This window comes from Torulaspora globosa, chromosome 6, assembly GCF_014133895.1.
Source record: "Torulaspora globosa chromosome 6, complete sequence".
NCBI lineage: Eukaryota > Fungi > Ascomycota > Saccharomycetes > Saccharomycetales > Saccharomycetaceae > Torulaspora > Torulaspora globosa.
In genome coordinates, this window is record NC_050732.1 from 302,272 (window position 1) to 326,787 (window position 24,516).

A 24,516-nucleotide genomic window follows, 5' to 3' on the forward strand; every position below is an offset into this window, starting at 1 on the left:
ATTTTTTTCTTCAACATTATGTACTAAGTAACGTGGTTAAGCATCGAAGTGCACAGCATATACGCCTAGGCATTCTAAGGTTCTGGCGACTTTCGGAGACTTTGAGTTGCTGAAGAGGTTCCATCTTTATTGGAAAATAAGCAGTTTTATCTGGAGTAGTAATTTTACTGGTTCCAGAGCTGCATTCCACCGGTAAAAGTTTTAGAAAACTGAATCTGTCCGGAAAGTGGTGAAGGGTGCTGGCCCTTCGATTTGATTAGAAGGGATAACCTTGAGAATTGAAAACTTTTTGGGATGTCGGGTTCTTTTTGGAAGTTTGGTCAGGATTACTCAACCGAATCCGCGATTTCGAAGCTCCTGAACAAAGCATTTATAAAGATTTCTGAGGAGAATCGATCAGAAAATGAGGAAATGGCAAGGGGTTTAAGCTATGAGAGGCGAGGAGAGGCAGCGGATGCGAATGATGAAGATTTGCGTGAAAGTCGGGGGAAGGAGGGACTATCGCAGACCGAAGGATGCGAACATAACGAGGAAGAAGGGCAAGTGTTGGATGACGAGGAGGAAGAAGAGGATGGGGAAGGCCACAACAGCATTCTGGGGAGATCCGATGACAATATCGAGGATAATGAATTTAGTCAAAACTCTCTTCCTACGAACGAAGCTGCTTATGCCATCTACGCACCGAATCTAGACGTTCTGGATGAATTGTTGGATGACGAGGAACTTTACACCGAGCTGATGTGCTCAAATTTCAAGCTTCTGATATATCTAAAGTATCCAGAAGTGCTGGGGAAACTGATAGATTATGTGATTAACCAGAATATCGCCGAGGAAAATCGTGAAGGTCCGGTTCTTCCGGAAGAAATTAGCGGTGATCCCGTTATCCTCCAGGAGCTAGAACAACCAAAGCAGAAGAAAGCTGATGAAGAGCATGAAGAAGAAGCCAGGAAAGAGATCGACAGTGCTTCTGAAGTGTCTGAAGAGACTAGCCTGACATTGCCACCGGAATCTGAGGAGCAGATAGAGTCAAGAAGGGCTTGCATGGCTGCCGAAATCCTCTCTGCTGACGTTTGGCCCATATCTTCGGCCATAATGGAGAATGCAGATTTACTTTCGAAACTTTGGTCTATAATGGACCATTCGCCCCTAACTATCGTTGCTTCGACATACTTTATGAAGATAAACGAACGGCTTCTAGATATGGACATTACCAGTATGATGGACTTCATCCTGAAGCAGCAAAACATTGTGGAGAGGTTTCTGGCCCACGTTGCGAATCCACCCTTAATGGATTTTCTGCTGAAAGTCATATCGACAGATAAGCCAGACACACCGACCGGCATAATCGACACGCTAAAAAAGCAGGATCTTATACCAAAGCTTTTGGATCACCTAAACCCCGAGTACAGTACAGCTGTTCAATCGGCTGCAGGGGACTTTCTAAAAGCATTCGTGACGATCAGTGCCAATTCGAACAACGAGCTAGCATCAGGTATCGGACCTAACGAGTTGACTCGGCAATTAGTCTCTGAAGAAATGATGGAAAAGCTTATTAAAATCATGCTCAAAGGCGGCACTTCATTGAGCAATGGTGTTGGAATAATCATAGAACTTATAAGGAAAAACAATTCGGACTATGATTTTGTGCAGGTAATGTACACAACGTTAGAAACTCACCCTCCAAGCGATAGAGATCCTATTTATTTAGGTCACTTGGTGAAATTATTTGCCAGGTATATGCCTCTTTTTAAGGATATTTTGGTCCAGACAACATTGCCGCCATTAGAAACACCTTTTGGCAGTATCGAACCGCTTGGTTTTGAAAGATTTAAGATATGTGAACTTGTCGCGGAATTACTGCATTGCTCGAACATGACGCTAATAAATGAGCCCAATGGTGAAAGCACAGTGCGCGAGCGTGACATTGCGAGAATCAAAGTATTACAATCCGAGAAAGTAAATGACTCTACTTATAATATGGAGGCACATAACGATGAGGAGTCAGAAACCAAGGAGCTGGATGAACAAATAGTAGCAAAGCTAAATTCTCTTCGGTTAGAGAGCGACGAAGGAGAGGTAATTAATAGTGAAACAGCTACGGAAGAAAGCGATGATACGGCCCAAGGAGAAAGTAATGATGTTGAGGTTCACTCTGAAGAATCATCCGATTCAGAAGTGACTGAAAAGTCACTTCGCGAGAATCCAATAGTGGGAGATCAGCTTAAAATTGCCTTACATGATACTGAAATCATATCTACTATCTTGGGAATGTTCTTCCGCTTTGCATGGAATAATTTCTTACACAATGTCGTATTTGATATCGTTCAGCAAATCTTCAATGGTCCACTTAAGACTGGTTATAACAGATTTTTGCTGGCAGATTTGCTAGTCCAGGCTAACATTACAAAGCTAATAATGGACGGAGACAAGAAGTGTGCCGATTATGAGAAGGAAACTGGTCTTCGATTGGGTTATATGGGTCATTTGACATTGATAGCTGAAGAAGTCGCTAAATTCTCCGCTTACGTTGAAGAGATGAAGGTGGTATTCAGTGATCCTGCAATTAGCGAGAGTCTCAATGAACCTTCGTGGAAAGAATATACAGAAACTGTCTTGGCAGAAACGAGGGAGAAATACAACACAGTCTTGGGAGATTTTGCCGATGACGAAGAAGAGGAAGAAAATCCAGATGACTCTATCAATGAGCATGATGCAGATGAGGAGGCAGTCATACAAGAAAACTACAATGATCAACAAGGTGGCCTAAATGGCTTGAAATCTTATAGGAGTTTTCTAGAATCAGCCCATGAGGGTGATGATGCAGAACGCAACGATCTCGAGGGGTCCAGATATTACGAGTACATCAATGGCGATGGCACCAAATCGAGGCTACACTTGGATCCTTCTGTCGATTACGACGTACCAGAAGAAGGCGCAGAGGAGCTGCTGCCCAACGAAGACTGTCCCGCCGACGATGATAATCAATTCAGCAATTACATGTCACATCAGTTGGGCAGGAATTTCACTGGAAGTACCCACTATGATGACGATGGATTCGCCGATGATCAAGAAGAAGAAGAAGAAGAAGAAGAGGAAGAAGAAGCAGAAGGGGAAGAGGAGCCGTGGGCTGCGGCCTCTAGCGCTTTTTCTCTCAACGGAAAATCAAGGAGATCATTACCGTCCAAGGCAGAAACATACGGTAAGAATGTTTTTGAGCACCAGTTCGAACTAGAAGGAGAAGATGACTACATGGACCCGAATGACGATGGCCAGTCATACGCCAAGCCCAACCACCCGCTATACAGCAATTTAATAACACCCACCACGTCGCACAGGCCAGGCGAAGCACTGTACAGTAAGGATGAAGCCGAGGATGACATCAGCGATGATAGCGACGCAGAACTAGAAGAGATGGGCAGCCATGGAGACCTCAAGGGTACCTCCAGTGAAGGGGACTCCGAACATGGATATTCTCTCTGCAGGTCCACAAGCAAGGATAATCTTCCGTGGGACGAGTGCGAGCGAGACAGGCTTATGGAAGTGGTCAACTACAACAGACAACAAAACGCCGGTCAATGATCGCCGTCAAACCACTGCATTTAAACCTAATGAAATTCACGTGTAATCTCTGTTATATAAAATAATCTTCAATATTGGTTCAACCTCGAGCTTTCAAAAACATTGAACTTCTGATTCAAGATGGGCAACATCAAAATGCCTTTGAAGAGTGGCAAAACGGCAATGCCAAGAAAAGTTTCATCACCATTCCGTTTCTTACCGCTGTACAACTTCTTGTCAGCACTTTCCTGGGGATTTATACTGTACAATGTCGTTTCAATATTTCCTAAGGTCGGCCAACCGCAGTTCTACTCAGATACAAAGCAGTTTGTCACCTACATCCAATGTGGGGCTGTAATTGAGATTCTGAACTCGGCGTTAGGTATTGTCAGATCCCCATTGTTAACCACTTGTGCTCAAGTCGCCTCCAGATTACTCGTTGTGCTAGGTATCTTCCAATGTGTGCCAGACACTGAAGCTGCTAAAACCATTCTGTACGTCACATTGCTCACAGCATGGTCCATTACGGAAGTGGTCAGATATCTGTTCTACTTCTGTACACTCTGCTTCAAGAACGGGCCTCCTGTTCCTTTGACTTTTCTGAGATACAATCTATTCCTGGTCCTGTATCCTCTAGGTGTCGCAAGCGAACTGCTGATCATCCACTCAGCACTGCCTTTAGCAGAGTCGACCTATGGCGCTCCCTACAAGTGGGCCTTGATCGCTGGCATGCTAGCTTACGTTCCGGGATTTCCTGTTCTCTTTGGCCACATGTTAGCCCAAAGAAAGAAAGTTATGAAGTCATTGAGCAACGCCGGCTATGACAAGACTAAATGAGAGGCCAATTGACCGTTTACTACAGAAACTGAGCTTCTTTCGATTTGGAGCAATTGCATTGCTTAAAGCTCGCTGGAAGCCCAGAATAACTGTCTGAACGATCCCTGGTTGATGAGAAAGATCACAAGCGATCCTAAAGGTCTCAATGAGTCCCTAGAGCTCTACTTTACATAGCATCTTGAGCATCCGTAGCGTGTGATGGCGATTCCCAATACCTCTGTAAAAAATTGACAGACCTTGCTTGTAGAAGCACATCGACGACTATTCTGGCGAGAGTAGAGCTTCAGGATGCTTCAGATGTTTCGTAGGACAGCTACACCAATGCTCTCGACAGCTTCGAAGCTTCTGGCGCCTCGCTCTTTGATTCAAATGAGTGCTATCAGGGCGTTTCATAATACGGCTACTGCTCGTGAAAAGAGTGTTGAAACCTCGAAGCAGCTGGATGTGGGTCCTCTGAAGCTTTCCAACGAACTTTATGCCATCTTCAGAGTGCACAATCGTCCGTACCTGGTCACCAAAGGCGATAAAGTGATCCTTCCCTTCAAACTAAAGCAGGCCGATGTAGGCGACACACTTAACCTCACCGACGTGATAACGCTAGGATCTCGAAACTACAAGCTGGTAGACTACCCAATTGACCACTCGCTGTACACTTTGAAAGCTACGGTGTTGGAGAAGACCAAGAGGGCATTTGAAGTGAGAGAAGTCACCAAAAGGAGAAACAGGAAGGTACGCCACGCCAAGAGTAAAGGAGACTTGACAGTAATAAGGATCTCCGAGCTGAAGGTGAATTGACTGCTCAATGCTCTTCTGTCTCAGTACTGGTATAGTCTTGTAAATAAATAATATTAGCATCCTAATCAAAAAGGTTCGCCCTTCCCGATCAGATCACAATCAAACTCCAAGTGTAAGGGAATATCCATAGAGGCTTCCACCGGACATCTCTGGTTGGTGTGTGGATTGGATGCCATTCCTGAAGAAGATAACTGGGAGCAGTCACTCGCATTCGAGGTCAGGCTCGGCTTCATCGATCAAGACATGGTCTGTGGAATCGCCGTCAAGCTCGGATAAATACGGATCAAGACCTTCCAAGGGGCCAAAGAAGCCGACGACTTTCGATTACCGTAGTTCTGTGGCGAGTTCCGGATCTTATGGAAGCGCCAGTGGCTATACTCAAAGGCTGCCTGCAGCTCAGAATGCGGAAGTGGGATCATACGGATCAGAGCTTACGGGATCCTCGCAACTCTGTGGTAAGCATGTTACAGACTCCACTGATGGTGGCTCCGATTCAAGGAAATCTTCAGGTGGCAGTGTGAATAGTCTTTCAGTTAATAGGCTAATTCTATCGTGGGATACTACAGATCCTGATGAATGGACGGTACAACGTGTGTTATCGTGGTTGAAGTTTCACGAATTTCCCGAGTCATGGATCAACTTCTTCAGGAAACAGCAGTTGTCAGGTCACAACTTTATCAAGCTCCTGGCATATGAGAACTTTGCAGTATATGAGAAATATCTGCCACAGTCAAGCAATGCCTCCTACTCGAGCTTTCAACAGCTTCTAAAACAAACTATGAGCAAGAATGTCACTGATAATCACATCCGGCAGCGAAGTTTAGGGAAATCTAAGGATTCTACGAGCTCGAATGAATCTCTAAGGGCAAGACCAAAGAAGGTTCATACACAAGAAGAACTCTTGAGCTCGAGATCGACTTCAGAATCTGCTCTGTTGTCGACGAAATCTCAATCTTTGAGTGAAGACGAAAAGACGATGAGCAGCGTGCCTTTACGATCTCACCAGAAGACGACCAGCACTAGCGCCCTTTATAGAAGAAGTTTGATATCACTGAGGGGATCAACGTCAGGCAACTTACTCGAGGGGAAAACTCCCTCGAGCATCAAATTAAGCATACCCTCGAGGCCTCATTCGATTGTCGACACGAGTGAGCCGTCAGCAAAATCGGGCTCTCCTCCTAGTTCCCCATATTATTCCGGCATCTTCAGAAGGCATCAAAAGAGCAGCTCATCAGAGTCTTCATTGTTGAATACTCTTTTTGGCTCAGCATCAAACAGCAACCTCTCTGATGACTTTGAAAAGCTCAACAATCTTAAGTCTGATGTCACGATCGATAACCTGTCGAAAAGTAAGCCCAATCTGAATGAACCGAATTCTTCGATCTCCTCCAAACAGTCCTCAGGCATAGCGGAAGAGAAAAGCTCTCTGTGGGGCAAGCTGAGGCGCAGAAGCCAGTTGGTCGGTCTTAACAACTTCCCTCAGACCCCTCAAATGCAAGTTACGCAACCAAAAGCTACAAGCTTAGGAAATACTGAAGTGGAGTGGGCCGCAACATCTTCAGATGCAAGCGTTGGCACGTTGACGCCAGGTAATGCTGATCTCATTGCTCAAGGAGCCTCCTTAGGCACTCCTCGCAATAATCATACTCGAAAGCTCGATGAAGGCAACAACTACAGTCCCAATTCTTTCCTCCTGGATAAGAAATTCTACCCGTGGAGAAATAAGAGCGCCCAAAATGATAATTATATCCTCATAACGAAGGACAATAAATCATTTATTCCGATGAACATTGACATGATCCAGACGCTCGAGCAACTTAAAGAATCAATAATACTCATGCTAGGCATAAATCACAGCGAAATAACACTACATTTGACAGATTTTGGATGCGAGATTGGTTCCGCATTACCAGACGATATACTGGAGAGGTTGCGTTCCAGCCTATTCTTGAACACAGCAGGAAAACTGTTCATTAAAGATCAAGCCAAGGGAAGGTCGAGAGTTAGGCCTGCGACTTTAGACCGTGAGCTGAATCAAAGCCTCAGACAGTCTCAAAGCCGAGCTTCCTTTCGATCCGTTTCAAATAACATGTTAGGTTCAAATGATGAAGTATCAATCGTCAGCTCTTCCTCCGATATAACGTCATTCGATGACCTCGCCTCGGGACCTGTCCGAAGATACCCCCAGACGCCCAATCACTATTGCGAGACTGTTCCAAATAACAGTGGAGAGGAGCCCAATTATTGGAATTGCAAAGATACGTTTCCTGAAATTGCTAAGTCCCCCAGACCATTGAGATCGTCAAGTACAATACAAAAAGATAGATCTATTGGCCCTGACTTGCCCATGGAAAAAGCTAGAGTAGGAACATTTGAAATTTTGCGGAAAGATGATGGAAACGAAATTGATTTCAATAAACGCAGGGAATCGCCATATATTCAGCCAAAGCTGGCACCACGCAGAGAAGCTCCTAAGCCTCCTACAAATTCCTCACCTCAGAGGTCGACTTCGCCTTCCAATCAGCTGCAAATACCACGCGTGCGTAGAAGTAGCACGAATAGGCAAGCAACTAATAACACTAAACTATCTGTGAAGACAAATCTAATTACTTCAAACGATGCAGTGAGCCCCTCAGCTGACTCAGTCGTCAATTCATACACACCAGGATCCAGCCATGTCTTGGTCCCTCAACCGTACAGGGGTGCTAATGAAGGTTCTCGGAAATCGAAGTCAGACCAAGATCAGATACTAAATCCCGTTTCAACCTTTATCAGTAAGCAGCGGAGTAATAGATCCAACTCCAATGCGTCTAATACAAGCTCCATCTTTACCATAAGATCTCAACCGCTTAAGAAAGGAAACTCAAAAAGAATCATTTCCTCAGCCTCTGCTGCCGATGTCTTTGAAGAGAACGACATTACCTTCATCGATGCTCCTGAGCTTTCAGACACCGAGGATGATAATAGCGTATCCTCTGATGAGATAATTTGGTCAAATCATGGTACGAATAAACCAGAAGATAAGAACATACAGAAATTGCAAAAGACTTCAGGCATCGAGACTAGTGATGCGGAGAGCATGATACCTTCTTTAGCTGGTGGCGAGGCCGATGAGAAGAATGGTGTTGACAGAAAAATGACTTTGCGCCCATCACCAGAAGTTGTCTACCAAAACTTGGAGAAGTTCTTTCCTCACGCCAACTTGGATAAACCTGTACTTGAGGGCGTCACGCCTCCTGTGTCCCCCAAATCAATGGACAATAAGGCAATGTGTAAAGCTTATGAGTCAGAAGAGTCAAGAATGGAAGATGCTGCTGTCACCTCATCGCCTACAAGGCGCTCTCCCCAGGCACCCTGTGCGGAGGACAGAGGGAATCGAAAGGACCGCCTTCCAAAGAGAGCGAAAACTATAAGGACCATCGCTCATGAAGCAAGTGAAGCAAGGAAACAATCAATGAAAGTTAGGAGACAAAACACCAAGCTTTGGGGTACTCGTACAGTTGAAGTTACGGACAAACGTATGGTCTCGATTAACAAGACTAAAAATTCACAAGGCCAATACAAAGAATTTGCCTGGATTAAAGGTGAGATGATTGGAAAAGGATCATTTGGAGCTGTTTATCTGTGCTTGAACGTCACCACTGGTGAAATGATGGCTGTAAAACAGGTAGAAGTTCCAAGGTACGGTTCCCAAAATGAAGCGATGTTACATACTGTGGAGGCTCTGAGGGCCGAAGTCTCAACCCTCAAAAATTTAGATCATCTGAACATCGTCCAATACCTCGGTTTTGAGGTGAAAGACAACATCAATAGTCTTTTTCTGGAATATGTTGCCGGTGGTTCGGTGGGTTCTTTGATCCGCATGTATGGAAGATTTGATGAGCCGATGATTAAACATTTAACGACTCAGGTTTTGAGCGGTCTTTCTTACCTACACTCTCGTGGTATCTTGCATAGGGATATGAAAGCCGATAACTTACTGCTTGATCAAGAAGGAATTTGTAAAATCAGCGATTTCGGTATTTCGAGAAAGTCACAGGATATTTACTCGAATTCAGAAATGACGATGAGAGGTACCGTGTTTTGGATGGCTCCTGAAATGGTGGACACAGCTCAAGGGTACAGTGCCAAGGTAGATATCTGGTCTGTCGGCTGCGTTGTATTAGAAATGCTTGCCGGAAAGCGGCCATGGTCCAATTTAGAGGTAGTTGCAGCAATGTTCAAGATTGGCAAGTCCAAATCGGCTCCACCCATCCCAGAGGATACCTTACCTCTAATTTCCCAATTTGGTAGAGATTTCTTGGATGCATGCTTCGAAGTTGATCCAGAAGCTAGACCCACAGCCGATCAGTTGCTTCGCCATCCATTTCTTCATCTTGACCAACCTTTTGACTTCAAGTCGACGAAGCTTGCCAAGCTCATCAGATCGAATGATAGAGTAAACTCAACAAAACTAAGGGCTGGCTCGCAAGATAAATGTCAGTTACAAGTTTGAACTCAAGTCATACCGCATTACAGATACATAGCATTACAAAATTTAGCATTAATTCTTCCACCAATACCCTTTAGCGAACATCCTTAACATTGTTATGCACCACTAGTACATTGAATTTGTCATTAGCACCACGTAATATGACATTTTTAACTTCCTCGCTGAACGGAATCTCTCCTTCGAACGAACTTTCAGCAACGATAACAGTGTTTTCCTCTAAATCACTCAGCTGCTTCTCGCTCATTCCTGTTTCAAGAACTGTATCAATGAAGGGCAGCGCAGCAGAGTCAGCCTCGGTCTTTTGATCACAGTTAATGGTTTGAATATCCACAGCGCCATCATTGGCGCATCCTCGGTCATTGAAAAGTTCGTGGAGCTGATCGATGAACGCGCTATTCATACTGTTGATGTAGATGGTACCCCGAGGAAGCACGCCTCCGGCCCTATTACGATGACACATCAAAAGCAGTAAATGCAGGGCCAAAAAGTCCGAAGAAGTCAGATTGGGTTTCGGCAAAAGCAAGTGAAAGCCTCTCTCCTTCGATCGATCAATGTAAGCACGATCTCCTCTATTGCTGATTAGCAGCGCAAAATTCGCTTTCAAAGATGAAGAAATGGTACTGAAGAATCCAGAAGAAAGATCATTTAATCCTAGAATGTGTGAATAAAATTGGGAAAAGTGCGCATAATGTTCTCTGGGAGGGATTTCTGTTCCGCTAATATCAGCAAAGGCACCTCTCAGCGGCAAAAGAATCAAATCTGTGGGCTTCATTCTCATAGAAGCGATGTTTGCTGCTCCTTCCCTAATCGTAGAAAAGATCACCTCACTGGAGAACTGAATGTGACTGAGACGGGCGAAAATGTCAAATATCTGTAAGATAGAGTCCGTGTTCACAGTAAAATCGGGGTCTTCGTTATGCAGAGATGATGACTGCAGAAGATCCGCGGTTCGCTCCGTTAGCTGCCTTAAGTGAACAGCTCTCAATGGGATTTCTAGCTCGAAGCCTAACACATCCTCCTCGATTACTGTCAATGCTGTTTCAGCATCATCATTATTACGTGACCACACGCGCGTAAGTTTCTTGACTTTGCTTAGGCTTGGTCTTGACGAAGAACTGCTTGACTTCCTGCTGCATTCCTTGTGTCGCACTGAAATCAAACTAGGTGTCGTTCCAGGTTTTCCGATAACTAAGCTATTGATCAGCTCTAATGAGGATGAGATCGTTTCGATCGAATTCGTAATACTGATGACTTCTGTAATATGAAAGTTTTTAACATCTTCGAATGAGTGAAGGCCTGGTACCGCTGCTTCATCTTCATCAACTGCCAATATCACCGAGGAAGGAGCCTCTGAAGTATCTTTTTCATCGCTTTTCTTAAAGCGTATTTCGTTTCTGTATGATTCTGGGAAGACCCATAGCGTCAGAGGAGTGGTGACAAAGGTGGAAACCAGTGCCATCAAGACAAACATTCCAAAAATCTTTCTTGTGATGATGCCAGCATTTAACCCCACAGTCAGCACAACAATTTCTACGATGCCTTTGCATGACAACAGGATACCGACAGCAGTTGATTCTCTGAGAAATAAACCATGAAGTCTGGCTGCGATCGTGCCAGATACTACCTTTGTACTTATAGCAATCCCAATGCTTGCAAAGACATAACCCCAGTCCCTTCCCTCGTTTAGCAAGGTTAAGTCGACATTAAGACCTGCTACCGCAAAATAGATTGGAATTAGAACGATGTTTGGTATATCCTCCATTCTTTCCGCCAGTTTCACCACATAGTTATTTTCCCTTGGAACGATCAGTCCAGCCATAAAGGCACCAAAGATCGGATGCACACCAATGATATCGGTAAAATATGCGGAAATGAACACGATGAATAGAACACACATCGTAGCCACTGGTGAAGGTTTAGATCTTTCCAGTTCACGGGTTCTGAGCAAACTCCACCGTAGTGTGTACTTGACAGGATACGCTATGAACAGAAACCAACCGAACGTGCACAGCAGGATGTAAACCGTATTGACGGGATTCGACGAGGCGTTTGAGAGAATCACACTTAGAGCAAGCATAATCCATCCCAATATATCGTTCACAATACCTCCACCAAGAACCACGATGCCAGCACGCTCCTTGATTAGGTTCAACTCGTTGAGGATACGACAGAGAACAGGAAACGCCGTCACAGAAAGTGAAACAGCGATATACACCATAAAGACCGTGAACTTGACGTGTCCTGCCGACCCGCGACCTGGCACATACGTATTGTAGAGCGGCACTGCAAATAGACACCCAAACCCAAACGGCACGCACAGCGACGCCAAACCAATCGACATTGCCTTCTTCAGATGCTTCTTGATAAACCCAGTGTCCACTTCCAGACCCAGAAAGAACATAAACAGAATAATACCGATATTGGCTGTCAGATTCAGACCAACTATCGACGCCTGCGGGAAAACGGTTGCCGTATAGTTCGGTATCTGTCCAAACACTGTCGGACCCAAGATCACACCCGCAATAACCTCAGAGATAACCTTTGGCTGGCGGATCCTTGAAAACGGGATATGAACCAGGTTACAAACCACCATGATCAGGCAAGCCTGGAAAAGCCATAGTGTCACTGGGGACCGTGTTTCGAATACAAACGGATTCTGACCCGCGATCACCCCTCCCACGGACGATGCCATAATCTACCGATCCAGACCGGTAACCACTAGTTCTGACACGATACAAACCCCCGTTAGGCCTCTGCCTTCTCTCTAACCAGCGATGCTGTACCCATCGGTGCCATTAAGAGTGAAACTTCTAACGCGCGGCGGAACACGTAGTCTCGTATATAATCAGAGACATCTAAACCCAGAGGTTTTAGACCATCTTGCTAAGCCAATCAGGTTCTAAGCACCGCCAGAAGCCCTGCCAAGTCCATAACCGGTTAATCTCCCGTTTTCAGCTCGCGAATCCGGTGGGTAGTGCTGGACAAACACTCGCGGTCGCTCTTTGGGCAATCAGACTCGCTATTCTCGCGGGAAAGCTCGGAAACAAGCGCTTAGGAGCATGATAGCTGCTGGGCTCGAAGATTAAATATGCTTGCCGGTTCCCCAAGCGTTGATATCGCTTAAAAGTTGTCGTTTGCACTGTGAATAACCATAGTAACTTTTAACGTGTACTACGCGCGTCAGTGGTTTATTTACCTTTGGTGAAGACTACGGGATAGGCCATCGAGAGCAGTGAGAGGGCTTTATAAGGCGAGTGTTGATCATTGGAGACCACCTGGCTGGCACAGAAACGTTCCATGGAGTCGAACGCCGTTTTGAAGGAGATCCTGTCGTCTCTGAACAGGCAGCAGAGGGTAGCGGTGCAATTCGATCATGCCAAGGCTCTGCAGGTGATTGCTGGCCCCGGGACAGGTAAAACCAAGGTGTTGACTTCCAGGGTGGCGTATCTTCTCCTTCACCATCGAATCAAGCCGCAGGATATCATAGTGACGACTTTCACGAACAAGGCTGCCAAGGAGATGATCGAGAGGTTGTCGAAGATGCTGCAGGGATCCGGTATCAGGGTCTCGGATATCATGATTGGCACGTTTCACAGCGTTTGCCTGAAGATTTTGTCGCGTTTTGGGCACAAGATAGGACTGCGAAAGGATTGGAGGATAGTAGATGAGAGCGAGATAGACAAGATAATGCAGGAAATGATAGAAAAGATGCCCGACTCTATACGAGACCAAGCTAACTCAATGGCGAGAAAAGTGAACCTCTGTCTCCCGAAAAAAGGTACGGATGAGTGGGCTGTACATCCAAAGGCTGTCAAGAAACAGATCTCGCGGCTGAAAGCTTTTGCTGTCATACCCGAGGAGTATCAGAAAGATAACCATCACGATCAAGCATTGGCGTATTTCTATGAGAAGTATCAAGCGGAGCTGAGCAAGCTTAACGCGTTGGATTTCGATGACCTGCTGATGTATGCGTTCCGCCTTTTGACTACCGAGCGTTGTCTGCCGTACATGCAGCACGTACTCGTGGATGAGTTCCAAGACACTAATGGCATACAAATGGATCTCATGTTTCTGTTCGCAAAGGGGAACCACCACCTCTCGCGGGGGATAACTGTGGTGGGAGATCCGGACCAAAGTATCTATGCATTTAGACATGCCTTGGCTCAGAATTTCGAAGCTATGGCAAACAAGTGTCCGATTGAATGTTCGAGAGTCATTTTGATTGAAAATTATCGTTCCTCGCAAAAGATTCTGGACACCAGCGAAACCCTTATTAAGCAACAATCGCGAGGCCGCGCAGATCGGTTACCTTTACGGGCGCAATTTGATTGTGAATTTGCCCCAGTGTACATCGATTTCCCAGCGGCATTTTTGGAGGGCCCCTCGTTGATAAGAGAGATGCTTTACCTGAAGGCTCTACCGAATCTGTTTACGTTTAATGATTTTGCTATCCTTGTTCGACAGCGACGGCAAATAAAGAGCATAGAAACGGCGTTGATTGAGCATGGCATACCATACAAGATAATTCGAGGACATGCCTTTTGGGAGCTGAAGGAAGTTGTCTCCATGCTAAATCTCTTGAAGTGCGTTTTCTTTGATAATGAACGCCACACAATGCTATCAGTTTTACAATATCCAGCCAGAGGTCTCGGAGCAGCTTCTGCGGGGAAGATCAAAGCAATACTCGATGATTATCAAGGAACTGCCTTTCACGGCCTGAAAAAAATCTCCGAGAATACTTTGAAGATAGGCATACCAGCAAAGGCCATGCAAGTCGTGAAAGACTTCATCGCTATGATCAATTATTGTCAGACCTTGAGCAAGAATCCAAACAGCACAACGTTGAATGATATCTTCGAGAAGCTTTACGAGGGATCGGGCATGCGGCATGAATATCTCTACAATGATGGTAAAAAGAAATCAGAGATACAGGGTGACGAGGACCCAAATTATTCAAATCCTCGACACAAAAATGTCATGATCTTGAAGAGCTATTTCACTGGTAATGGCATGTCAAAGAGCTTTGAAGCCACAACCGAGGCCAAGTCGCCGCAAGAACTTTTGAAAACACGAAGCGATAATACTGGATCGCAAGCTAACACGGTCAAAAACCATATTCGCGATTTCTTCCTCTCCTTAAGTTTATTCTCAACTGAGACTAGTGACGCTGGAATGGGTAAAAAAGATGAACAGGAAAAGAATGGTTTTGTTACAATTTCCACAATTCATGGAGCCAAAGGTTTAGAATGGCCTGTGGTATTTATACCAGGCTGCGAGGAAGGTATAATACCGTCAATCTTTGGAGACGAAAAAGCGCAAGAGAATGACGAAGATGAAGACGAAGACCAGGACCAGGAAAGCGTTGCGGGTTCAGAAAGCAGTAGAATTGAGCAACCCGTAAGCCCGCGCAAGGCGCAGAGTTTCACTACTGATAGTTCTCTAGACGAGGAAAGAAGAATGTTTTTTGTTGCTCAGACCCGAGCAAAGCACTTACTTTATCACTCCGCAGCAACTGGAGGTGGACGCTCAGAGGGTAGCCCAAGCAGATTTCTGACCACCGATTTGTTAGGTACAATGACTGACCATCAGGGACTTTTCGATAGTGTGGAAGTGATAAAGAAGTTCTACGTCAACCTAGGCCGGGAACCTCCCATGGAAAGTCGTCAGTTTCAACTGACACGGCTCGTCCAGGACTATGCCAAGTTTATAGAAAACAGAAGGGAAAGATTTGTCTGGAACGGCGATTTCGTTGTGAATATGTTCAAGTTTGACATAACCAAGAATGTCCAAGCCGGTTACTCCACAAGTTTCACTACCGCTGCTGCTCAGTTGCAATACTCTAACGGGCCCTCTTCAGACAAATATTCCAACGAAGGAACAGCGGAAGGCAAGACTGTTCGTACAAGTCCGAAAAATTCAAGCTCAAATAGGAATACGGCGGCAAAGTCGCCCAAAAGGGCTTATGCCCCTCCACTGAAAGATAAAGGTGACATTCGTTTGATTTCTCCAACAAAGAATATTGCCCCAGTGTCGCCTACCGGTTCACCGGCAAAGAAACGCAGTTATGCACCAACCTACAGGCCATCTAGAAACGCCCCAAACGCACTTGCTTGTAAACGCAAGCTCTTTGCCCCTACTCAAGAGAAAGTACAACTCAAAATGGAGAAAAGTCTATCCTCAAGAGATTTGGAAGATTCTTTTGATGAAAGAGCCAGTGCATCAGAAAAAAGCTTTTCCCCTGCCAATAAATTTGGCTCAAAGTCTTCTTCCAATCTCAAAGAGGAGAATGAGAGTAAGGCTATGATGACTGAATCTCTCAGCAGAAAGTCGGAAATAGGTCGCCGATCTAAGAGGATGCTATATGCCACTCCAATAGATATTTCAGGCCAAAATACGTCGAATAAAATCGATCAATCAAAGGAAACTCCGAACAGTTCTTACTTTAGCGGGGAAGACAGTCTCAACACTACAGCAGCGGAGCTTTTGCACAATCCTAATGATGTGTTGGTTGATACCAGACCCATCATCGCTAGCGCCAAAACGTTGGCGGATGCCGCAAGAAAACCCACTAAAAGCAGAGAAAGCAGAGATACGGGCTCATCTAACAAAGTCAAACTGGAGAGTTCATCCAGCCAGTGCGACATCTTCTCCCAGTTATCAAGAGCCAAGAAAAAGACAAAATTAAGCGACGGCGAAATCATCATCATTGACTAAACACTGCATACAAGAGTTAGATTTTAAACGAATCAATCTTGATAATAGATCCATAATAATATACAAATATACAATGTCATACAGTACTCGGATAAAGGTTAATTATATTACAGCTTGATGTATATTTTCTTCTTGTAAAGAAACGTTGAAATAACGGCAATTGCGATAGCATAAACCATCATTACCGCTAAGGCCTTTTTGCTTGAAGCATCTATGGTCGAGGTAGACATATTTGTGAAGCCAGTCAGTAGATTCGATAGCAGAAATGTGAATAGACCGTTACTGTTAACGGCGTCCAGAGTCTCTGGAACCTCTTGCTCTCTCTTGTAACCGCTGAATAATTTGTGGATCAAGCAGTAACAGAGTAAAAATCCCGTGTTGTAAGCCATAACCCAGGAAACGTAAGGAAGATTTGCGAACCGCCGGGAGACGTAGTAGGGATCAAAAGCCATAGTGACTTGGGTTATCGCAATTCCGACAAAGGCCCAAAAGAATAGCCCTCCTAAAGGCGAGACCGTAGTTATCTTATCCCACACTCTCCGCTCCATATCACCAGCAGGACGGCAGAGGACGTCCACTGAAGGTTTGTACAAATTATTCCTGGTCGGTTTGTCACCAAGAAGATAAAACCCTGCCGTTTGGCCCCAGAGAAATATAGAGCAATAACCCCAGAAAGAGAAAATTCCTTCTCTGTTGGCATTCAGAAAGCCGTTGCGAGGAGCCAAGATCAAATATTCCAGGACTCCCTCGCCTTTCGTCAAAATAAATTCATAAACAACTGATATTATCATCGCAATGATGCAACGGGGAACTCTATCAGCTATAGGATCCACCAGAACAAGGAACGGCGGCAAAAGGGCTAGCGTCATGAAAAAGTTCCAATGAACTCCATACTCAGTAACGTGCTCTTGATATTCGAGATTCTTAACGAAATACAGTCTCAACAATCCTAATATTAAAAGTGCGGCGCCCGATTTCAAGGCACTAAGCACTCGCTTAAGCACACTTGGTCTGACGGAAGGGTCTGATTTCTGCTTTAAAAGGACTCTCGCGGACACAAGACCGTTACTGAACACAAAAGAGCCAACTCCAAGGTCCATAAGAGACGTTCCCCAGGTCTCCACCTTCGCGAATCGACGTGGGAATATCTGGAAGTCCACAGCTAGAATTGCCAGTGATGTAAGAACAAGCATATGACCACGGTATGCGGATATAAACGGCTTTCTGGTCAACCGCAATGTATCTAACCGTTTATCTTTACCTCTTGGTTCGTTCTTAGGATGCCTCTTGTTGTTTCTAGATAGGAAAACCGTTATTAGGCAGGGTATAATAATCAATATCTGTAGCAATGCGATATCACTGGAATAAGTAGTGATTGAAAGGAGGAGACAGATCCAATTGAGGGCGAAGTCCGCGAATATATTGGCATTGGAGCAAACTGAGAGAAGATTCCAACAAATATACGCCGTCAAAGCGATTGAGGTCACCAGATTTATTTCTGCAATCGATCCACCATTTAAGCCAGTAACAAAATCTTCCTTGCGTTGTTTGAGCGACGACATTTACTGTTTTTAAGCTGCCTAAGTGAGTTAAGATACTTAAGTAAAGCGTTGCGCGAATCTCAAGTAATGGTGCGAACTTTCGACAAATAGTCGATATCGCTGAAATGACTATTACATTAAATGCTAAGTAGGTAACAACGCATGCTGGGCAGGGAGATCGATTGCGTCGCCAGCGCGTTTATCAGCAATCCGTGTCTTTCTTTTAGCCGGATCTGTGGAGGATGAATTTCTCCTCTTGCGGGCAGATCTTGTTGCCTTCTGTGGACTTTTTGATTTCAATTCCTCCTTAGATAAGGAAGAATCTTTTCCTAACACCAATTCGATGCCGAAACTCTCCTTCGACCCCCGGGGGCATATAATACACCAACTTATGTTGTTTAAGCATACTGTTTGTCTACTTGAGTTAGAACTCGAGGTCCGTGCAAGCAGATCAATTAAAAATGCAGGGGTCACAACTGGAATCGAATGCTCTTGCTTCACAAACTGAATTTTGCGCTTCAGAGAATTTCTCAAAATTTGGTTCGAACTATCGTTACCGTGCTCTAATTGTGCGGTAAATAGATCACGATATTGGTTCTTCCACAACGGGTGATCGCGAGGTATGCTAGGTAATGCTGGGAGATTGATTAGCAGTAGGTCTGTTTTCTTGTTCAGGTACTCCACGAACTTTATTCCCATTGGTTCCATGACTTTCAAAATCTTGTTCAAATGCAGTAGCTCGACTCCATGGAAGCCTGTGATGGCCACCTGCAAAGACTGGCCTTCATCATGTAAGAGCGTCCGCGAAGGCACTAGAGTTACGTTCCTGTTCCTGAGGAACGGTTTTGACCACGAGTCTGGTGGCCTAATCAGGAGTTTGTAGTTCAAACATCTCTCTATGAAAAACTCAGTGACCAAAGTCTGGTTAGATATTTCGTCATTCTCAAGTAAATCTAGTGGGAAATCACTTGGAATGACCAGATATTGCGATTCTGCCTGTAAGACTCCTCCATTCTGTTCTATCACTCTTCTCAAAATATCAGTTTGTTGCTCCGAAAACCTGTGAGAGATATTAAAAGTGGCACCTTGGAAAATCGATTCATCAGCCCTTGGTTGATTTTCTTGGACTTCTGGGGGTGGTGAAAGCCTTGCGGCACCCTGATTCAACACATCATTGGAATCGGATTTCGACATTGCCTTCTCCCATATCCTATCGCCCTCCACCTTAAACTTTTGAAACAGATTCGATGATGCAGGGGCTCCAGTGATATTATGGTCTATTTCCGGAGTCGGCTTTGATAGATTGTCCCAACAATTGCACGACTCTAATCCAATCTCGTCGAAGGTCAGATTTTCCGGGATCCTGGGGAGCAGGTAGTAAGGATCAAACTCCAAGGCTGCGTTTCTTCTCTGGCAATCGAGGATCCATTTGTAATGAACTATGGGTATCTGCTGTTCAATTGCGGCCTCCACTCGGGCACCTTGCAAAGAATCCGTCACAAATACAACGGTCTTGTGATCGTTCCTACTCTTACAGTCCTTCACAAAGTGTGAAGAATTGCATTTGTGGCATTTTAACGTATGGCAGATCTCTTCTAATCGCTCTTTCGAAAACGAATCAACTCTACCAATGAAAATGTAGAAGTTGTCCAGAGGTCCCGCGCTATAGCGGGTTTTAAGTGTATTCAAAGCGCTCGCTACTGGATCAACCACCCCAGGCTGTTCTCCAATGATATCATCACCAGCTAACCATCGCTCGTAAAGTACATCTATCGCTCTCAAATCAATAAACACGATATCATGACGATGTCGTACCGCAAATCGATATTTATTCGTCTCTTTTGTCTTGCCTATCACAAGCACATTAACTTGTCGCGTCAGATCCTTCGAATAACATCCACCAAGCTTCAAGATCTTCCTAGAGATACTTTTTGAGATTTCTTCGTCGTTAAACCCGGTTGGACAAAATGTGACATTGCGGAAGGGCTTCATGAACCAGCTGCTGGAGTCCTACGCTGCACTGGAAGGTAATTTAGATAACTAGCTGCCGTCTAGCAAGCCATTAACCATACACTTTACAACATCCATCAAAGCTTATCGGTATATACCTAGTTGACGATCAAAACATCACATGACCATCAATCAACCAACTGTTACCCGGATCATCTCCAGGACCCATACATTTTATTAAACTGGTAGCGCCGCATTGTGTCACATGACCGGAAAAATTTTTTCTCCTTTGATCCGAAACCCAAAATCCCGTACGCCCGGAGTTCTTGCAATCTGCGACAAAAGAAAAAAAGGGGAGTTTAACATAAGCGCCCAGGGACGATCGGGTGACGAGAATATAAACAATGGGCTTTTGGTCGAGGTCTCCTTTCTGAATCATTACCACATCTTAGCAGTAGCGCCGAGCGTAATAGGCATGAATAGATTATCAATCGATTCGGGGTCGTAGGATTTCTCAATTGCTTAGAATGACCAGTTATGAACGTGAATCAGACAGTGCGAGTGTAAATCACAAGGGTGTCACGTGCTCGGAGAATGGTAGGATTGAGGAAGGTGGTGAGCGGTCTGGCGCCGTGACGAAACGTAAGTATGGGAATCCTGAGGCGCCTCCCGAGACCAAAATGCTCTTGGTTACCAAGAATAAGAAGATACGCCATTCACAGGCGTGTGATCGATGCCGGTTGAAGAAGGTGAAGTGCGATGGGTTGAAACCACAGTGCTCGCAGTGTAAGAAGGCGAATTTTCGATGTACCACAAGTGATAGGTTAACCAGACGAGGGTTTCCGAAAGGTTACACCGAGATGCTGGAGATGGAAGTTGTGCGATTACAGAAGGCTTTGGACGAGCTTGGCGGTGGCAGCAACGAGGATGACGGAGTTACGTTGGAAGAACCCAAAAAAGAGCCAAAAATACCGAAGAAACCGTCGAAGACTAAATTTGCGGAGAATGAAGAGGCGGAAAAGGTCATTGCAGAGCCGCAGTTTCCTTTCATAAACGATACATTCCATTATTACGACAATTACGTTCAGGGTCAGAATTACTTGGGTCATCGCACTTGGGATCTTTTGCAGAAGAACTTCGCTGTTAGTGATTCTGTTCACCATAGCAGAGATATCAATGAGGAAGAAATCACAAAAAATACACACATGTTCATCATGACGAATCTTTTGCAGTTGCAACCAAACTCGTTTTGGCTACCTCGTTTCTTGACTACGAGATACGACGATAACTTACATAGACTGAAGCAAGCAGTCGTGAGCCGAGTTCAGAGTTTTAACAAATATCAAAACTCTTTAGTCCCGCTGTTGTATCCGTTTGAAGAGTGGCAGTGTTCTTTTGACCAATTATTGAACCATGATAGCCGTCCTGATCCGACTAGTATATTGGCACTGCTCTTCATTGTGCAGATCAATTGGGTTTGTCTTGATGACGCTCTTTTGTTTAAAGTAACGAAGATGATATGTTCGTCTACCGCGTCAAGTCTCAAATCTCTCCAGACGCTGTTACTTGCCTGCTTTTACTTTATGGGCGATCAAAGCTCCAAGGAAGATCGAGTGAATGTGTTTGCCTCTGAATTACTGCATATGGCATATGGTATAGTCTTGGATTTAGGGTTGTACATTAACTCGAATAAACTGATACCTGTGACAAAGAAGGAGGCGATTCAAGACCACGATAGTCGAATTGTCACTTTTTGGACGTTTCAATTTTTAGACTCCTGGTGGTCTTTAATACAAGGGTTGCCAAAATCGAACTTCATGGTAGACGAATTCCACCCGCGCTCCATTTCAAGTTTGAATATTCCGACTCTGAAACCGTTATCTCTACTATTGAACTTCACAGCGAATTCATTAGACGGTTGTAATTTACTCCATACATTGTCTACTAGCAGTGGTAAAGGGAAGTCAAAACTTATCTATTTAGCTGAGAGTTTCAGGCAATTATTGGTGCAGTGGAAACTATATCATCAACTACAGGATCACGAAGATGAATTCAACTCTGAGGAATTATATCGCCCTGTTACCTTAACAAAGCCTGATGTCATCGAAATTCAATTGACGTTATTCTACTTGGTAGTCTCCTTACTTTCAGATAGAAAACCTGACAGCTGCGATTTTCCAAGCGAGGCGCCATCGGTTACTTCCAACCTGGAGGACATCGCTTATGAAATTTTGTCCCTTTATTATTTATTATTAGTGGATCAGTCAGGATCTGAGTCAGAATCGCTTCCGCCCATGCAGTTCAACCTTCAGCATATACTTCCTTGTCCAAATAGAGACTTGATTAATTCATGTTTATGGATACTGCACGAGTGGGCGATGGCACCGCAAGGAGATAACGAACTGGAAGGTCAATTAAATTGGAAGTATGACAAGTATCGGAAGTTTTTGCTGCAGTGGTGTCACCTGTACTTCATTGAAGATCCTGAAGACCCCATATTAGCCCATTTATCACTAAGTTTCAAAATCCGGTTGAAGGAAGTTGCGCCCAATTCCAAGAAATGCAAAGAAGAATACCTACAGAAGGTCGACCAGTTTATCAATAAGACGTCGTCTTTCGTGGGTCGGTCGAATCTTTTGAGATCAAATTCGCACGCTGTCATGGATCAGTTCGACATGTTCTCACAGATTGATCTTCCCAGCAACATGTTGCACGATCTTAACGCAGTCCCAATGCATGGTCAAAACTTGGAAAAGGGTAGTCCTCCGGCACAATTGACTCACAACGATAACAACAATATCATAGACATGTCAAACTTCCGATCGCAAATTTTAATCGAACATGAAGAGACCGATGACGGTTATGCAGAGGATGACGACGAAGATGATGAGGAAGACGATCTTAAACCGTTAGAAATCCCGTTTTCCTCCAAAAGAGCAGGATCTCTATTTCATACTAAGCACAACTTACCTCCGTCACATCGGGCACCACCCAGCGCTGGTAATTCTCATAGGCGAAGGACTGTGGATCACATCATACTCGAAAATAGCAACTTCGGTTCTCAAACACAACTACCTGCGATGAAAAAACAGAACCGTGATAGTTTAAACGAAGCTACTGTGCAACCTAATTTACATTCCCCAGATCTGATTGGTACCTATCAGAACTACTCGGTGAAGCTTCCAGCACGAAAAGCCATGTCCACCAACAGCGGCGGCAGGAATTTGTCTACCAGGTTGCATGAAAATGTCTTGCCCCCGCCTCCTTTACCGCATCATGAGACCCTGTTCGACCCTACAATAAGAATTGACAGCACCCAGGGGACCAACACAGGTTCGACGCACTCAAGCCACACTCCACAGATTGTGGAGACGCCGCGAGCCTTCGTTGACATGCTGCTGTTGCAGCCCTCCGAAGCACGAGCGGTCATAAAGTCAACTCCCCCATGTAGTACCACTATCGAGAGATGACATAGCAAGGAACACTGAGTAAATCATCTAGTAACTAATCATCTTGGTTATACACTTGTATTTACAACGCGAAGCCATCAAAAGCGAGTCTAAGGGTTTTCGGACCTAGGGTACACCGTATCGAAGACCTCAGTGGCATGAACATCAGGAAAAGGGTCAAGATTAACGTTCAATCTTCAGCTGAAACGGGTACCATCGATGCAAAGAGGCTGAACAAGGTGAGGCTGAGTCTATTCCGGGATGATGACGATGATGACGACTTGAAAGATGCCCCCACGAGAGTGTTGAAGAAGAAAAGGGATCAGCAGCCAAGCGAGATCGCAGCTCCAGAGGAGTCTCATATCAGCTACAATGATCTATTCAGTCGGAAGAGCGCTTCTAAACCCAGTTTCGAACGGGTCCTGAATCTCGAAGACATGGCCGAGGAAGATGACAGTGAGCCTGCCGCCGTCGCTTGCATGGAGGAGACTGAGCTACGACACAGCAGGAACCAGGACGACGAGAAGGTTTATGTTTCCTTGCTGGACAAGGAGGACAAATTGGAGATTATTGACACCATGAAGCGACAAGGCGGACCTGAAGAGCAAGATGAGCTTGACGAGCATGAGCTTGAGCTTCTCGATGATGGTACGCTGCCGCTAAGCAGCAGAGAGCTTTTACTGAGCAGAAGCCGAAAGAAGCAGGCGATCGAAGAAGCCATAAGAATGCAGGACGAAGAAGGATCAGCTACTTGGGAAACGCGAATGCTGAGCAAAGGTACTGGTGATTCTCGCCATTCTGCCGTGATCGCGGCGCTTCCAAGACTTTACTCATCAGATTCAAGCGATGACGACGAATCCGACGTGGTTGGACTCTCACAAGCCATAGCGTCGATCGCGTTGCGCAAGCGCCAGCTCGAGAAGCAGCTTATAGCTCTGAAAGCTCAAAAAGCAAGTCTTCAACAGCAGCAAGCTACATTGATTCATAGATTAGATCAATGGCCTCAGATCTGAAGCAAATGACGGTCCAAATGACTCACTTTTCAACTGGTTACATTATCGCTGATTTACTGGCGCCGTCGCGCCAGAAAATTTTTCACTTCGCCAGCTCTGTTTGATAAGAAAAATATAAATGTTGAATGAAAGTGGTCAAATTTGGATTAATGGTCTTCTAATGGCAG

General features: G+C 44.9%; 10 protein-coding genes across 10 annotated transcripts; 7 read left to right on the top strand and 3 right to left on the bottom strand.

Moving 5' to 3' along the window:
• Positions 1-294: 294 nt before the first annotated feature.
• On the top strand, positions 295-3,579 carry SAP185 (Sap185p; the record flags this gene model as incomplete). The annotated part of the gene is made up of 1 exon (XM_037284604.1): positions 295-3,579. The coding sequence occupies one exon, from the start codon at positions 295-297 to the stop codon at positions 3,577-3,579; it is 3,285 nt and encodes a 1,094-aa protein (XP_037140500.1).
• A 120-nt stretch (positions 3,580-3,699) lies between these two features.
• Positions 3,700-4,395, top strand: PHS1 (enoyl-CoA hydratase PHS1; the record flags this gene model as incomplete). Its single annotated transcript, XM_037284605.1, has 1 exon — positions 3,700-4,395. One exon carries the CDS (start codon positions 3,700-3,702, stop codon positions 4,393-4,395), a length of 696 nt encoding a protein of 231 aa, XP_037140501.1.
• Positions 4,396-4,683: 288 nt separating this feature from the next.
• On the top strand, positions 4,684-5,190 carry MRPL49 (mitochondrial 54S ribosomal protein bL21m; the record flags this gene model as incomplete). Its single annotated transcript, XM_037284606.1, has 1 exon — positions 4,684-5,190. One exon carries the CDS (start codon positions 4,684-4,686, stop codon positions 5,188-5,190), a length of 507 nt encoding a protein of 168 aa, XP_037140502.1.
• Positions 5,191-5,359: 169 nt separating this feature from the next.
• On the top strand, positions 5,360-9,685 carry BCK1 (mitogen-activated protein kinase kinase kinase BCK1; the record flags this gene model as incomplete). Its single annotated transcript, XM_037284607.1, has 1 exon — positions 5,360-9,685. The coding sequence occupies one exon, from the start codon at positions 5,360-5,362 to the stop codon at positions 9,683-9,685; it is 4,326 nt and encodes a 1,441-aa protein (XP_037140503.1).
• A 70-nt stretch (positions 9,686-9,755) lies between these two features.
• KHA1 (Kha1p) lies at positions 9,756-12,374 on the bottom strand (the record flags this gene model as incomplete). Its single annotated transcript, XM_037284608.1, has 1 exon — positions 9,756-12,374. The coding sequence occupies one exon, from the start codon at positions 12,372-12,374 to the stop codon at positions 9,756-9,758; it is 2,619 nt and encodes an 872-aa protein (XP_037140504.1).
• A 605-nt stretch (positions 12,375-12,979) lies between these two features.
• SRS2 (DNA helicase SRS2) lies at positions 12,980-16,396 on the top strand (the record flags this gene model as incomplete). The annotated part of the gene is made up of 1 exon (XM_037284609.1): positions 12,980-16,396. One exon carries the CDS (start codon positions 12,980-12,982, stop codon positions 16,394-16,396), a length of 3,417 nt encoding a protein of 1,138 aa, XP_037140505.1.
• A 107-nt stretch (positions 16,397-16,503) lies between these two features.
• On the bottom strand, positions 16,504-17,958 carry GWT1 (glucosaminyl-phosphotidylinositol O-acyltransferase; the record flags this gene model as incomplete). The annotated part of the gene is made up of 1 exon (XM_037284610.1): positions 16,504-17,958. The coding sequence occupies one exon, from the start codon at positions 17,956-17,958 to the stop codon at positions 16,504-16,506; it is 1,455 nt and encodes a 484-aa protein (XP_037140506.1).
• Positions 17,959-18,081: 123 nt separating this feature from the next.
• DPB11 (protein kinase activating protein DPB11) lies at positions 18,082-19,929 on the bottom strand (the record flags this gene model as incomplete). The annotated part of the gene is made up of 1 exon (XM_037284611.1): positions 18,082-19,929. The coding sequence occupies one exon, from the start codon at positions 19,927-19,929 to the stop codon at positions 18,082-18,084; it is 1,848 nt and encodes a 615-aa protein (XP_037140507.1).
• A 485-nt stretch (positions 19,930-20,414) lies between these two features.
• Positions 20,415-23,357, top strand: SIP4 (Sip4p; the record flags this gene model as incomplete). The annotated part of the gene is made up of 1 exon (XM_037284612.1): positions 20,415-23,357. One exon carries the CDS (start codon positions 20,415-20,417, stop codon positions 23,355-23,357), a length of 2,943 nt encoding a protein of 980 aa, XP_037140508.1.
• Positions 23,358-23,494: 137 nt separating this feature from the next.
• NTR2 (Ntr2p) lies at positions 23,495-24,349 on the top strand (the record flags this gene model as incomplete). Its single annotated transcript, XM_037284613.1, has 1 exon — positions 23,495-24,349. The coding sequence occupies one exon, from the start codon at positions 23,495-23,497 to the stop codon at positions 24,347-24,349; it is 855 nt and encodes a 284-aa protein (XP_037140509.1).
• Between the last annotated feature and the right edge of the window lie 167 nt (positions 24,350-24,516).